This window comes from Corvus hawaiiensis, chromosome 1 (assembly GCF_020740725.1).
Source record: "Corvus hawaiiensis isolate bCorHaw1 chromosome 1, bCorHaw1.pri.cur, whole genome shotgun sequence".
NCBI lineage: Eukaryota > Metazoa > Chordata > Aves > Passeriformes > Corvidae > Corvus > Corvus hawaiiensis.
In genome coordinates, this window is record NC_063213.1 from 89,965,208 (window position 1) to 89,981,704 (window position 16,497).

General features: G+C 40.1%; 1 protein-coding gene across 5 annotated transcripts in view; it reads right to left on the reverse strand.

The window, feature by feature from the left end:
• The window catches only part of EPB41L4B (erythrocyte membrane protein band 4.1 like 4B), a 170,019-nt gene that overhangs the window by 11,723 nt on the left and 141,799 nt on the right, over positions 1–16,497 (reverse strand). Inside the window, exon 23 of one of the 5 annotated variants that reach the window (XM_048313135.1) lies at positions 93–5,562. The exons of the other annotated variants lie outside the window; for them this stretch is intronic. Within the exon in view, the coding sequence (XP_048169092.1) occupies positions 5,560–5,562 (3 nt within the window). The 3' untranslated portion in view covers positions 93–5,559. Of the gene's footprint in view, positions 1–92; positions 5,563–16,497 lie in introns of those variants that run through there. 5 annotated transcript variants of the gene reach the window in all.

The following is a 16,497-nucleotide window of genomic DNA, read 5'->3' on the forward strand; positions in this document are numbered from 1 at the left end:
TACACAGGCGTAAATGAGCTAACTCTGCAAAGGAGAAATTATTTCAAATCACAATTTTCTATGCAAACTTATTAAAGGAAATTTCACAGTCCTTTTACAGTCCTATATTCATGTTTGTTAGCAAAGTGTATTTATGTCTGCTTTATTGCTGGTTGAACCTAACTCACTGGACTGACACAATAGCTCCTCACTGGTTTGTTATGTTACATTATACCCAGAGCCAAATCTGGACAGGTGTAGCATGTCTCACTCTTCTGAGAGACAGCACATACCCATGAGCCCAGGCTGACATTCTCAGGTTATGAAGGGTTTATAATATGATGTTACAGTACAAAGTACAAGTGTACTCAGTTACAAACACAATCATTGAGCCAAACAGGGATGGGAAGCTGGCTGCTCGTGTGCAGTATGAGTTTGATATCCCACAGCTAAAATCTCTCTAATTTTGCCAGTTAGTCTCATTAAGGAAATGAAACACAGTTAGTGAATGCAGGAAAGAGAAATTATGCAGAATGCTTGAGAGTCCACAGGGACTTGGGAGCAGAGGCACATAACAGGAGTCAGCCACTGAGAACAGGCCGCTGTTACTCAAAAAGCACAACAGAGTTTATTGTTTTGGCCTTGATAAGATTGTTGCTGCCAGCTTCCATAGGCAAGGCAGAGAGACAACACTGTTGTTGCCTCTTCAGCATCGGCAAGAAGCTCTCAACTATTAATGGCTTGGCTCTTCAGAGTAGGAAGCTGGTACATCCTCATCCACACAATAGCAGAAAAAAATCCCATATATTCAAGAATATTGTTCAGACAGAGGATATGCAGGATGGGGAGACAGCAGTGTGGAAAGCATCATTTAAAAAATTGGTTTATGTGAAACTTGATTTGGAAATTTCAAAGGTCTTTTCAGTCAGGAATATACTTCACCTACTTTGACCTAACTGTCCTGCACATTCACCATGACCAGCAGTAGCAGTTGCCAGCACTTGCAAGGGGGAAGAAAACCCTGTGATTCCCACCCCAGCACACAAGGAAAGCAGATGGGTGAGTCTCTTCCTTACCCTTGCACTGCAGTTGAGTATATTGCACGAAGTCAAAAATCTCAGAGCAGCTCAGAAAGCAAAACAACTCCCTGAGCAGAACCTAAATGCTATGCCTTCCCCTCACAGCCTCTCTCTCTGCCCTAGTAGGAAGACATATCATACCTTTAAATATCTCCTAACTCACATGGCAGAAGCAGACCCGTAAATTTCCCAGGGTGCTTTCTTCTTCCTGCTGTGACAGCACCAGTTGAAAGATGCCACCTGGGAACTGAGAAAGGAAGAAGGGCAGAGCCAACTCTATCACCTACTTCAAAGCTGCAGTTCCTTCAGCCTCTGGAGACCTTCAGCAACTTCCAGGGTTTTCCTGGGATGGCACACACGAAGGGAAAAGGAAGGGGGAAGAGGAGATGGGCAGTTCCATGGGCAGATCAGTCTCATGAAGGGGAACTCTAGCTGCTCAGAGAAGTAAAACACAGTAGCTGCCAGTGTGTGGATTGCGTATAGACCAGAGTGAGGTTTGCTGTCTGCTTTGGTATGAAACAAAACAAGTAACATCTTCGAAGTTTACAGCTCGGCACAATTCCTGTCATGGCAGATGGAGCAGCAAGCACATCCACATTGCTTAGATGGGCATTTTCTGGAACAGTCAGGCTCTTCTACAGGACCAAAAGGGACTGACTGGTGTCACAGGGGCTACAAAAATACCATAAGCAACAAGAGGTTAGAGCTGTGCTCTCCTTAACAGCACAGACAGGCTTTTAAGTACAAAACTTTATTTCAAGCACACTTGCTCTCTCTGCAGGAGTGCCAACAGTCTTGCTGCCAAAGTCACAGCCATAAAACAACCTTTAAGGCAGCCCCCATGAGTAACTGTCAGGTTGCAGGGGCATGGCATGAAAGGGGAGTGAAGAAGTTTGGCATTCCAGCAGCATCTCACATGCTTGTTGCATAACCTGAAATGCCCCTTGCTTGAAAGGTCAGGGTGCATTACCACAACAGAATTACTTTGGACAAGCAGCTCCTTGTCTGGAATATTTAGCTTGGCAAGTTGAGAATTTACTAAGCTTAAAAGAACAGTTGACTGTCATAAAAAAAAAAAAAAAGAAAAAAGAAAAGAATAATAAAGAAGGAATCGGCATAGTCTCAGGAGAAGTCCAATGGTTGAGTAAGCTTTAGGGTGAAAAATCTGAAAATCAGTCAGGTATAACAGTAATATTGATTTTGTGGGAAAACGAGAAAAAATTTATTCCTCTGTGGATAATTTCCTAGCAGTACTCAAAGATTCTTTTTGCATTATTAGCTCTCTATTGGGGTAATATACTTTGGAGACATCTTTGGCACAACCAGAAAGAATTAACAACACTGATTTTCCTTGTTTAGATTACGGGGGAGAATAAAGAAGGCTAAAGGAAAAAAAAAAGGACAAATGGACAAGAACCTTCCCCTTTTCTTTACATTTGTGCAAAGAGTTCTTCTGGATGAAATTTAAAATCTCTGTAAAAACAATTGCACTTTCCTGAAACACCTTTTAGATGAGTTAGGAGAAAAAAGTGTAACTTTCTCATAAAAGCAAATGGAAGTGGAGGGACATAAAGAAAGAGTATTTCTGTCAAGTTAATTGATATAAAATCAGTAAAATTTGGTATTTCTATCAGAAGGGAACGTTACAAATGTCCTTATTCTGGCAAAAAAATACTACTTTTGGGAGAAGTGGGCTTAATTTGGATATGTTCCCTTGCCTTTGGAATAGTGTATTCACTGCCTTGGCACAACTTTCTTTTCTTCCACAAAGGTCCAGTTATATTTTCTGCTGTTGATGCTTTGCTTCACTCTCATCCCCTGCACCTTGACTGGAGGCATTTGTAACATTATGGTGAAAAAGTGTGATCTCAGTGGGTAGGCACTGTCACTCTGTGTACTGACCAGAAGCAGACAGACTTTAGGCCAAACACTTCGCTGGATTCCCATGCATTGCAGCAAGAAGAGGCAGAGCTGTTAACACCTAAAGTGGTGTCATAAATAAGGCCCTCAGGATACACATATAGCCAGGAGTATTCTGTTGTGCTTTATTTCAAAGTACACGGTGTAAGGTGAATGCCATCATATCTATACAGCACAGAGGTTTGTTTCTACTCATCAAACTAGAAAAGGACGTCAGCTGAAACATCTAGAGGACATTACACTAGCATTTGCCAGTCCTGACATGTGACATGACTTTAGAAATACCAGTTAACCATTAGGCTTAGTTTCCAAAAGCAGTGTGAAGATTCTAGACTCTGCAATTTTTCAGTAAAACTTCTTGTCTGCTGTCATACCATTTCAGTGGCTGAAATGAATAATGAGGCAGAAAATGTGAACCCAAAGATTTTCTGGTATTTTTCACCACAAAATACCTACATGGACAAACAAATTCTTTTCAGTGGGAGCAGTTCCAGGCTCAAATGATCGAACACTCAGATTATGTCAGCCCCAGTTTATGTCCTTCTTGTGTGGAATCATAACTAGCATGACAGGTAGGCATAATCACTGCTAGGATGCACAGGGCAAAAATCAGACCAAAACAGTGCAGCTCATCAAACTTGCAACAGGAAAGAAGCATAAATCAGCAATACTATCGACCAATTAGTCTTGGAAAAACCTGTGTGATGAACCATATGTCCCGATGAACATACTTGGTGCAAATTCCACACATGTTGCATCATAGGCCACCTTCTTTTCATGGGATGCAGGATTTTTTCTAGTTTTCGAATTGATATCTGGGTGCCCGTGTCAGCAGAGAGATTTTGTTTACACACATTAAAGAGGGCACTTCTGCAGAAATGTACTGTTGAAAACACCCTGAGGCACCAAATGCAAAGTTTCTGAAGAGAATGGGTTTCTGCACAAGCCACTAAGCCAGGGAGGAAGAAACTGAACTACATGTTCAGAACCTCCCTGCCTACTGTCACTCTCTCTGAGGAGACAACACTGGAAAATCTCCCTCATAGTTCCATCTGGTCTTTGGACCTCCCTTTCTCATCTTGAAAAAAACTAGTGGAGACTGGAGTTCAAGGAAATATTTCCAAGGATATTCATTGACTCCTAAGAACCAACATAAGTGAATCCAAGTCTTTGACTCATCTGATTTGGTGTGAGTTTCCACAGGACCTCTGTACTGCAGTACAGAGTCCCCCTCCCCACAGGTACTGCTCGATTCCCTCTGGCAAACTGAAAAAGCTCCACTTTGAAAGTTCCATGTTCATCCCGCAGTATCTTTGATGAGACAAGTTCTCTTGGGGCCCCCTCAAATGGTGAACTTGCCATTCCTCTGCTCATTGATGTACACCAGCCCTTCTCTGGACCTTGCAGCAGGCTGAGTCTACCTGTCCTGGAACACAACATAAAGCATACACCGCTTTCTTGATGTCTCACGAGCTGCTTGTACTTTCCTCTCCGTCAGGTATTTTCCTCCCTCTTAGAGGGACTTTGTGCAATCCTTCCTCACAGAGGGGCATTGTCTGGAGGTGGCTACATGGCTCCTTGACTGTGCTTCTGTCTCCCAAGTAGATGTCAAGGGAGTTCACGGGAGTAGAAGATGTAGAAGGTTCAGCCTCTGCTAAAGCTTGGCTTTGCTGCAGTTTTAGCATTTCACAGATACTTTATGCATAGTAGTTTGTGGCTGCAGTATAAACTACACACTGTTTGCAAGCAGGTCTACAATCACAGTAGTTAAGTTGCCCTGGATATAATCCTGAATCTTCATGTCAACTGCTGTAACAATTTGCAAGGGCAGCCCTACAAATTTTGTTGGTGCTAGTATCTTTTTTATGCTACCTTTAGGGATCAAGTACTCTAGATTTTCACTCTAAGGATTGTAATTATGGGTTGCTAGCAAAAGGATTTCAGAGGTATTGGGAGAGCATGAGGGACGACGGAAATAGCGTTGTTAAATCAGTCCAGCGTCTCTACAGCACACTGGAAGAAAATGCGTGTCCTGGATAATTTTTACAACATAAATTTGCCTCGTGAATATTTTTGAGAAGACATTCTTTGAAGGAAAACAGAATAAGAACAATTCAGATGTGACAAAAATGAGACAGTGTCCATGCTCTCACAGTCTTCAGGATTTTCAGTACTCTTTCGCTGGTGCTGTGAAGCAAGCTGAAGCAAAACATAACTACAGAATGGACTGTCCAGCCCAGTCACCATCCCCTGAGGAAAATGTGGCACGGCAAAATGATGTCACAGTCTTGGTGTGTTGGCAAAAATGCGGACTAAAGATTGCAGTGTTTGCTTGGTCTTTGTTTAAAATGCAGAAATGAAGCAGGGAGAAAGCAGAAGGTACCTGCTGGATATGGTTGCTCTCCAACAGTTGCTGCATTAGTTGCATTGCTGGGACAACTAATGCAAAGTTACCTCTTTTGTCCCTTGGCCTTTACCAATGAAATCAACGGTGATCCAGTGGCAGGTGCCTACACCGCGTGCACAGCCAACAAAATCAAGTGGCATCTCTGCAGATGGAGGCTGTTTTCATAGAAGAAAGTCACTAAAGATGGATAACATGAAGAGGAGGAAATGAGTGTTGTGATTCCTGCCAGTTGAGAGTGCCCCAGGTAAGCCATATACTTCTCGATTTCACTGCCAGCAAGCAGACTGTACATGCATTTTGTACCAGATGGAAAAACTCACCCCTCACCACACCTGCTTATTTCTAAGTATAGACACTGATGGCTCATCACCCAATAACTGTTAGTTCACCATGAATTATTGACACGGAGACTTCAAACCCAGGAACATTCCCACAAAGGCTGATTGATAACCACCTAACACATCTGCCCTTTTTAGAACCCTCAGGATCACATTCCTCTCTTCAAAAGTTATGATAGATTGGCACAAACAGTGTACTACTTGTCCTCAGTCCAACACAAACAGTTTGTCTCTCTACTGTAATCAACCTATACTTGTGTAAGAGGAAAAGCTGGCTGAAAATCCTTAAGTGTCCAGAAACTCAACCCATCACAGTCTCCTTGACTGTCAGGATAGTAAGAAATACTTTGCACTAATTTTCTGCCCCATTTTTCTGAGCTACTGAGCTCTGGCAAAATCCCCAGGAGTTTATACAGTTCATTATTATAAAGGAAAAGAATAGCACAGGTAGAATAAAGTCAGTGGAGCTGCAGAAAGAGCGTTAAAATTACAAACTGGTGCACTATTTATAGATCTGTACAGAAGGACGCTTGAGTATATTTTCAACTTCAGCATGTGACCAGCCCCAGGGACTACTGCAGCCTTAATCTATGCACGTGCCTACAAATTTTGGCGACCTCTCACGAATTTTGATCTCAAGTACACATAAGAGTGCTGACTGCTGTGCTGTGCTGCAGTTGTCTCACTACTCTAAAAGTCTACTCTGAACTAAGCTTCTATAAGACAATAATAATTTCCCATCATAATATGTCACCTTTTCCAACATGCATTAAGAAAGCAGAGCATTGCTTCTTTAAAGGTAGTGGATACAAAACTATTTGATCCTATCAATAAGACCAACTGGAGTAGAAGCTGGAAGTCTATAAGGAACAAGGTTTTGCTCGGTTTAAGATTCGTGCATGAGCAAATTCAATCCCATATCTAGCAAATCTTTTGTGATAAATGTTATAAATAAAAACCTATTTATTCATAATCTCACACCCTTGATAATGAATCACTCATATTGCCAGCCATCAAGCATTAAATAAACATAAAGATTCTGTCTTGACTGCAAGTAAAATCTAGTTGTGTTCAAACACAAGAGCTCATTAGGCATATATCTTTACAGATTTAAACACCTGAATTGTAATACTTTGGCAATTCAGTGCCATGAAACACATCGGATGCCTCTGAGTCTGTGGGATGTTACCCCAAGAGCCAGTCTCCCAGTCTGAGTCACTGCACTCAGGTATGCCCCTTGGCTAAAAAGATTAGTCCCAGCCAAGGGATAATCCAGATCAATTAGGGCTATCAGCACATAACTCACTTTTGCCCATGCTTAATTACAAAAGAAACAGCTCCTTTGAACCAAGAGCACAAGTACAGAACTCTTCTGCTTGGCCCGGGAATGACAGCAGTTTCAGTGCCAGAAGTCTGTTCTATCATTTGAGCAGAGCTCTGCTTCCCCATAATTTTTTTATTGAGCAAAAGATTCAGAGGATCTGTTATTAAAGACATCTCTGTGAAGGCAGCTGAAGATTATAATATTGCAGGGAACAGGAAAAATAAAAGGGAAATGGGAGACAGGCCAAACAATGACAGTCCTCACCTCGGAGGTCTGCTTGTGGTATCTCTTCAAGGGAAGAGCTACACCGTGAATAAAATGTCCTAGGCAGATCCTGAGCCTCAGTCACCAACTTCCTGCCCATCCCAACAGGAGCTCACAGGCAAGTCAAACTGGAAGCTGAAGATTAGCTGTGAGGCATGTTTCCAACACCACTGCCTCAAAGATCCCTTCCCAGCACCATGTGGTGCTGGAGGAGGCCAAAACACTGTGTCTGGCAACCTCTGCTGATGCTGTGGTCCCTGGGAAGATTACAGTAACTCTTTCAATTCAGAAAAACCCTGAAGTCTTCTAAAATGTAAAAGGAGCCAAAACTGGTCCAGTCACCTTCATAACTGGGGGACAGTGAGGGGGCTTACAGCGTTTACTTTTAAATGTCTTCCCAAGAGCCCTGGGATAGCTGCAGGCTAAGACCCAGGATACTCTCTTTTCTTGGGGGAGGGTAAGAGCAGGGTGTTGTTCTGATTTGTTGTTGGGTTTTGGTTTTTGGTTTGGTTTGGGGGTTTTTTTTCCAATCCTATGCCTGCTGCTTTTTCAGTGTGCTCTCTATGAGCTTGGGAACTAACTGTTCTTGGTGCAGGAATATGCCCAACTTCAGCCACACTACAGATGTGAAGAAAAGCCTTTATCCACACTGCCTCACCACCCCTGCTCTTGGTGAGGAAAAAAAGAGAAAGCACAGTTTCTTCAACCCTTTCTCCAAACCAGTAGCAGCAAGACAGGAGAGATCTGGAGGCCAAAATTGCTTTAGAGGCACACACAAACATGCGGTCTCCTGACCACAGATCTTTTGAAGAGAACAAGCTTTGTCTGAAGTCTGGGCAGTTCAGCCACTGATGCAAACACATGGATTCTATCTGGATGTGAGCACTTGAGCTTCATCATTATAAATTTTGACAGTTTGCTCAACTCGGATGCAGCAGGTAATGAGTGCCAAATCATCCACAAATTCAGGTGGTCAGAAGCCCACTGGGCTTGGCACATGACTTCCCATCTCCAGTACTGCCAGCAGGGCTCTCAGCAGAGCATGTGCATATGGCTTGGTGTGCGTGCCAGTTGGCAGGGACAGCTCCTTCATCAAAATCCATCCTGGCAATATCTGGCACTTTGCCGGAAGAGGCCAGGTGACATTCCACAGCACTGGAGCACTTGCAAGATTCTAGTCAACCTTCTGGCAAAGGACCAATAAATGACATTAACTTGCTGAATGAGTTTTAGAGAGATTCACTTTCCTGACCTCACCAGCTGTGCCTCCTAGAGAGTAGGGGCTTTTTGTCTTGATTTGCTGAAAATGAGGAATGCCATACCATAAAGCAAGCCACAAATCCACAATTCTTCCATAGTGATGGTTTTATGGACAAGTTCCAATGAATAATTCAGAGAAGTATGCAAGAACTGCTTTCTATTAATCAGGCTCCAAATGGTTGTATAGAATAATGACCTCTGTAGAATTTTTCTTCCTCAGCTCAAAACAGTTTAAAATTTTGTTTTTCAAAGGGTGATATAAGGGATAATGAACAGAAGGGAACCCTTCCTACTGAGTTCATAGGTTTGCAATATAGTTACCATGATAGTTAACAAGCTAGAATTAGAGAAGTCCTGTTTTCTTTCTTCCACAATTGAATTACAATTTTCTTCTATGGTATGCAATGCCTGGGACAAGGCACAGAACTGTGGAATTACCATAGCTGTGCTGAGGTTTATGCAAACTTTGATTTTATCAGTTTGACTTACTGGTTATTCTACTATTGCCTTGTACTAGGCTCTGTATAAAGTCATAGCAAAAGATCTGTCTGGATGTAAATCTCACATGTCAATGAATGTGCTTCTGTTTCAGTTTTTCTTGCTAGTAGATAGACTGAAGAAAATTAAATATATATTATGCTTCAGTAGAGAATTTACCCACTGTTGTGAATAACAGAAAAAGCAGAGGGTAGATCAGAAGATAGGCCAGAAGAGAAAATCTCTGGTCACTTAGGTACCACTTGTGGTTCATCAAAAAGGACTGCTACTGCTTAGGAATTCTCACCAGAAAATGACTATTTATTCAAATGGAATATGTTATAAAAGAAATGGTGCTGACTCAATTTTCTCTATACTTAAAAAAAAAAATTTTGAAGGTTTCAATCAGCACTTTGTCAGAGCAGTTTTTAGTGCCTAATTCAGAAATGACATTTTGGTTGGAAATATGAGCTCATTGAAATTAACCAAACATTACTTGAAAATGAACTACTATTTCATTTCAAATTAGCCTGATCTTTCTATCTACCCTTCTTACTACTCTCTGACATTTGGTTCAAGATATTTTCCAAAATACAGGATTTTCAAAGGAAGATGCAGACAACCAGTTTTTACTTTAATCAAAGAAGAAAAAATATTTCATATCAGTTCTGATTATTCAATTGCATGGCAAATAAAAAAGAAAGTTTATTTGATTTTTTTTTGCTGGTTTTACAAGTTGAGTCACCCAGCCAGTCAAAAAACAGTTCAGAAAGCAGATGTTCCCATTTTCTGCTGAAGCTTGGAGACATTCAATTGAAATTCCACAGAACAGCCAAGCTGTTAGCATCACACTTGCTATCACACTGGAAAAATGTGAATTAGCATTACACATATATCAATTCATTAGATGGCTTGAAAGAAAACAAACACACAATAGTTACTCACTGGAGTCTAAATGCAATTGTCACTAATCACAGTGAGGAAGAGAGATTAGGAACTTCACAGCTGCTGAGACAAAAGGAATAATGTATTTCTCAGGCCAAAAGAAAGGTGATCAACATGCCTTTATCAAAAGCCTTTGTGCCGTAATAGCTTCATCATTATACTTGTCTCATTGAGAGCAAATGTAGAAAGATATACCTGGTTTCAGTCTTTGCACAGAAGCTGAGCATTTTTCTATCACACCAATCACTGTAGAGTGGAAGAGGAGACTCAGCCAGTAAAAAAAGTTGATGCTTTATGCTCTGTGTCTGAAAAGCCCTGTCTATCTATTGTTCACTTTTATTTTTCATAGGCAGACTTTACACCTGCTCTCTCCTGCTCCAAACATGAAACACATTTGCTTGAAAAGTAAAGCAATAATCTGAAATAAAAAAGACACTGACCAAAAGTATGATTGAACATATCAGACCTGATTTACAACAATATACAGGTTATAAAATATTTACTAAAGATTTGCCTTCTGTACTTGCTGTAGGAGGTAGATGTAATCTGGTTTAAAATCTGTTGGTTTGCATTTACTTGATTCCTTTCACTTACTCTGATGTTGATTTCAAGCAAAAGAGAAAGCTGCAAATGCCATGGAATGATCACTTTTTTTTAATGAGGAGGCAGGGGAAAGGGATTTCAGGTACTTTTCTTCTTATTTTTCTTTTTTTTTTTAAGCTTCAATAATATTCATGACCCTCAAGTTTTCTGGCCTTCCTAAACAGTGCTGAAGTGGTGGCAATCTATATCACTTCAGAGGCATTGAGAAAAGCTCTGGACTAAAAATGATTAGTGCACTAATTGCATAAAAGGAGAAGCCCACAGACAAGTCTTGCAGTGCCCTGTCCATGGTGTTTGGCAGATGCTCTTCATCATCAGGGAGCAGACACCCTGGGACCTTGCCTGTCAGTTGGCCTCAAGTTGCCATTACTGCAGTCAAGCACATCCTATAACCCCTCCCATAAACTGATCAAACTTTAAAGTAATTTCAACAATCTTCAGCCACAGTACTTCCTTTTGGAGTAGTTCTCCAGAAACTGCGCTGCGTGCAAATGTACTTTATCACTCTTACAGTTCTCAGGAGAGCCATCTGTGAAACTACAGGGTTTCATGGATGATTTGACCTAAAGCTAAGTAATTTTGTTTGTAGGGTTAGTGTTCAGCCACAGCCCCACTAAGGAAGCTGGGACAGATTAAACCATCCAGCACCCATTTACAGAAAGATCTTCATGTGCAGCTGTAACAGCACAACTTCAGTCCTCCAGCTTCATAGGCAAGTGTGAAAATGGCCACTGACCCACCCATCACACGGGCACAGCAAACATCCCACCACTGTGCAACAATCTCACAGACTTTAGCTACAGAGCACTTTTCTGATTCTGTCTTTCTGCAGGCACACAGGTGGTAGAAGATCCTCCACTCTACTGGTGTAAATATCTTCTCAAATGAGATCCCATCTGCTCAGGCCTGCTATGGAGTCCAGCCAAAGTCTTAAGTTCCAGGACCAGCTCTGCTTGCATGATCTGGCAGAAACCAGATTTACTGATAGGCATTTGCACATTTTGTAACTTCTATGAACGTAAAGCAGTCAACTGGAATGCCAGAGGGTGGTTAGGACAGCAGCTTAAAAAGCACAAGGTGACAAAAAATAATTGTGTGTGGCAGAATTTATCACCTCTCCAGGGAAAAGCTTATGCCCTCTTGATCCAAACTATCTTCTGACATTGCACCTTACTTTCATCTCAAGTTTTATAAAATGTTAGCCAGTGGACCATTGATTATTTAAAAGCACTGAATTAGATGATACACGCCTGAACTTTTTCCATTTAACACATTCCCCTATTTTTGGACGCTTTTCTTGCTCGTATACACATCATATCCAGTTTATCACAGGGTCCACAGGTGCAAAGTCAGCAATGGATTTCACTTTGTGGATCATTTTATTTTTTGGAGAATTCACTTTCAATTAGTTAAAGAAATAGAGAAGTGTTGAATCATCTGTCATATATCTACAGAGTGCACCAGCTTGTTCTGCTCAGCATACAGATAATGGGGAAAAATATATTGAGCCAATGAATTTAAATAACTTAAAACAGAGGAAAAATAACAAGTAAATGTAGAAGCTTACAGGTCATCTTTTAGCATTCTCCCATTTTGTTTCTTCACTGGCTACTTCTAAAATGGATGACTGGGATCAAATCCCTAAATAGCTAAGTAGCAGTCAAAGACTTTTAGTGAATTTTAAACTAAGATTCAAGGGGCTGTCTCTGAGGCTGACACTCAGTTATCTTGCATGTTAGTAATTCAACAGACTGCTTATGAAACTGGCATCCACCAATAAAGCCCTGTACTTTGCAGAGCTACATATTAGTCACAAGTCCTATTTATAATGCTTTATGTATTCACCCATTTATCTGGTTGCCCAATGACTGTGATTGTTTTAAAATGCTCTAAGTCCCATCCCTAGTTTAATAAATATATTAAACTATATTTATATATGAAATACATAAATATAGTGCTTTATATAACCTAAATGATGCTCAGGTAACCTGCATTTGCTTGATGCAAGCTGTCTGCTCCCAGGAGCCTTACACAGCATGGGCCCCCAAGCACTTCCTGCAAATCCCCAGCCAAATGTCTCGTCCTCAGTTTGACTGAGCCTTACAGTGCACCCCTTTGCAATGTGTTCTCATCCAGCTGATGCCCTTTTCTTGCAGCAGAAAAGAATGGTGCTTTGCAGTATGAGTAGATTTAGAGTATTCCTTGAGTTCACATGGAACTAGATTTATTGGCTATTGCTCTAAGTTTCTTGTATTGAAGTTGTTTGCTTTAGCAATTGCTATTCTTTGTTTTTTCTTAGTTTAATATGGAGTTAAAGGGCATGAACTCAAAACTAGGAATAAATATGCATTTGATATACTGCTTGCTGCTTTTACTTCTTATTTCTATGTGTAACAGACAAACTGCTTCTTTTTGCAAATTCTTTTGCTCATAATTGGCCATTACAAATACTATTGATTGAGAAGCTGGCTTGGAAAACAGAATTTTTTTAATATTCCCCTTTGAATCCATTGCATGGTTATTGCATGCAATTCATCTTATACTAAGAAATCTTTTTGTTGTTGTTGTTGTTGATGATATAAAGATGTAAAAGTAGAAAGCTTCTAATTCTGAACTATACGACCCAATCTTCATGAGTCCTTTTTTTTCTTCAGTATTTAGTTCACCATAAGTAAAGCATTGATAAATTTGTGTCTGACTGAGCTGTTTTAAAGACCTTGGGGGCATGCAGAGATACTTGATCTATACTTTCAGCCAGTCAGATAGTAGATACATGCTAATGTTCTTATCAAATATCAGTCTTGAATTACATTATAGCCACTTTTGTTTAGAATTCAATGCTAAAAGGACTGGTTATGGGGGTATTAGAGTTTGATATGTTTGCTTGTCTTCCACTGAAAAATTGCTTTACACAGAAAGTGAAAAGTTCTTTAAAATGAAGGCAAGAAGTACTGAACTCATTTCCCACTCTGTTATTTGGCTCATTGCAACCTTGCAAAATTGCCACAAAAATTTAGCAACTAAAAATCAAAATAACTCTTCTTTATTAATAGAACAAACATTAAAGGGGAGTGGAATCAAAAGATACTTTACTTATTTTGCCCTATTCACTACCTCTTGCTCACTATCTACTGAGAGTTTGCAAGGATGTTTTATCACCTCCATCAAGATATAAAAATTTCTCCCAGTTTCTACCCGAGCTGAGTCACTTTAGAACTGGTTGCCTTCACTTTATTTCCAAAATAGTAGATGCTAGTGCATCAGGTTCTGTACTCTTTCAGACACAATGAACAGACAAAAATCACTTTGAATGAACAGGATTGCATAGTAATGCTATCACTAGAATAGAAATACTTGTTTCCAACTCATCCTAAATAAAACTATTTTGCATTACACTGAAAGCATTTATTTTTTCATTTTTAAACTATCACACTGGTAATTGACACATTTTAAATGTTGTATCTCAAGCTTTAAATAGGCAAGTAATTTTCTACTTTCTGTTTTCGGCCAATAGATGGCAGGTGAAGCTCTAGAAAATTATTCACTTGATACAGCATGAGATAACCTATAGTTTGAAAGTACATAGCCAACTGTAAATTACTGCTCCCTGATACCTCTGTAGATGTGATCATGACATAGTCCTAGCCCATCCACCTTGCATTATAAACCTTAGTCTAAGTTTAGGAATAGCTCCATGTTGTATGTAAACCTCTTCTTTCTTATTTCTTTTGTCCTACTCCATTAGGTCAAACTGAAGTTTGTACACACTGGCTTTCTGTCTCGTTTGAGGAGGTACTGTCAGAGCAGTGTAGCAGCTGTTACATTCATTCAGGGTCTTAAGACTGAGCTTTCTGTAACTAAGCAAGAAAGCTCTGCGTCCATACATATGTCAGAAATCACACCGATTATAAGCTGCAACAGAACAGCTGAAAGCTCAGGCTTTGATTTCCAGTTCCATAAAAGCTAGAAACACGAGGAGGGAGTGCAGGAGGAGAGAGAGGCTGGTGGCAGAAAGAGCCTACTACACTGGCAAAACTTATTCTAATATTTTTCATTAAGGATGCTCCTAATGTGATAATATAATTCTTCATATATGATGCTGCATTTTTGTAAATCCATTTGCTTTTTCTGAAACACAAAAGCAGGAGGGATTGAATCTTGTTACATACAAGCTATAAGCATACGGTGCTAAAAGTCACAATAGAGTGCTAAAAAAAGATAAAGATTTTCTTCTGCTCATGTTATAATGATTTTAAGGACAACAAGTAATATGTTGTAGTCCATTAATTGTAGGATCTAATTGAAAAATGACTAGAAGTGTGCATAAACCACAGGGTTTGAGGACTGCAGAGCACAAAAGGATACCTTTCCCTCTAGGCAATCTGCATTAGTAAATGTACATTATTTCTCTTGCAAAATGATTTCCTGAAATCAGTCTGCCTCATAATTGCCCTGCTGTTACTGGCAGCCTAAGTATTGATGACTAAGTGACCATTAGAGCTCAGCTGGTTCTTGTATATATCACAATATCTCCTCCAGCCTGACCGAGTAGACAAATTTGATTGCTCTCATCCCTGCATGGCAGCCTTGATGATTTCTATTAATCCACTCCATTCAGTAATCCTTACATTTTTATAAGTTAATTTGGTTTTCTGAGCTCCACTTCTAAGCGTAATTCTCAGCATGTATTCCACTGTATTTGGTATCTTCCACTGTTTTGCTGGCAACAGCAGCAAAACATGGATAAAACCCAAGGTCATCCGGAAGCATCAATGGTTAGACACTGAACAACGAAGATCATGCAGCTCAGTCAGTGACTATTAATCACTCTCTACCAGTCATGTTACAGAAAAGAAGGGAGGATATCTAAAGCTGCCTCAAATTAACAGCTCTCCAGTGAACTGGGGAAGTTTAGCAGCATATATCATGACCAAAATAAATTACAAAACCTAATTTTGGATGACCAATTTAGGTCCCTAAGTCTTTCTAGTCCAAACATCAAAGACAAGAGAATAACCCTCTTCAGAAAACCCTTGACTACACAGTAACCTGAATTTCCATCTCTATCACCTCAGGCAAATAGCCCAAATAAGACAACATGAATGACGACTTCAGATACTGTACCTGTCACTGAATGTGAAACAAATGGGTGCAATTAATAAACAAATTCCCAAGGGCCAGGTCACAGCATACAAAACCAGCACATGACCACAGACTTGACAGTAACACAATGCTAAGCTGCACATGACTTTGACCCTCAAATAACAGACAGCACATTCTATCACAACAGAACTATTAAATAATCAGACTGTCTCAAAGCTACTCATTTGTCCTTAGCTTGCCTTTGCTTGGAGCCTCTCTCCCTGAAGAGTAAACTTTTCATTCAAACCTCAACTGAGAGCAGCCTGTAGTCAGTGAAACTGCAGAGAAAGGTCTGTAAACAATACCTGCTCTGTAGAGAACAAGCTGACCTTTATAGATGTTAAACAAAACAAAATGGGTTGATTGATGCTGGGCAGTTTCTGCTCTCCAAAATATTAAAACCAAGAAAGTCAGTGGAAGGTTAGTTTATGAACATACAGTGTGATAAATTATGTCAGTGGGTGGTGGGGTAGGGGAAGAGGAAAGCATGATTTGGTAAAATACTTAGGGCAAAAAGCCTGTATCTTCAGCTGGAAAAGGAAAAAGTGTGTAATGCTGTAACTTCTGTTAAATGGAAAAAAGAAAAACCGAACCAAACCTGTGTTATCTAGAGCAGTCAGTTGCTGAAGTCTCCATGACTCATTTTTTTAAATTCTGATTAACGCAGTAAGATATGGTATGTCTTTTAGAATAAGAAATCTATTTGTAAACTCCAACAGATAACTACAATTTAGCCACAAATGTATTACTAATATAGAG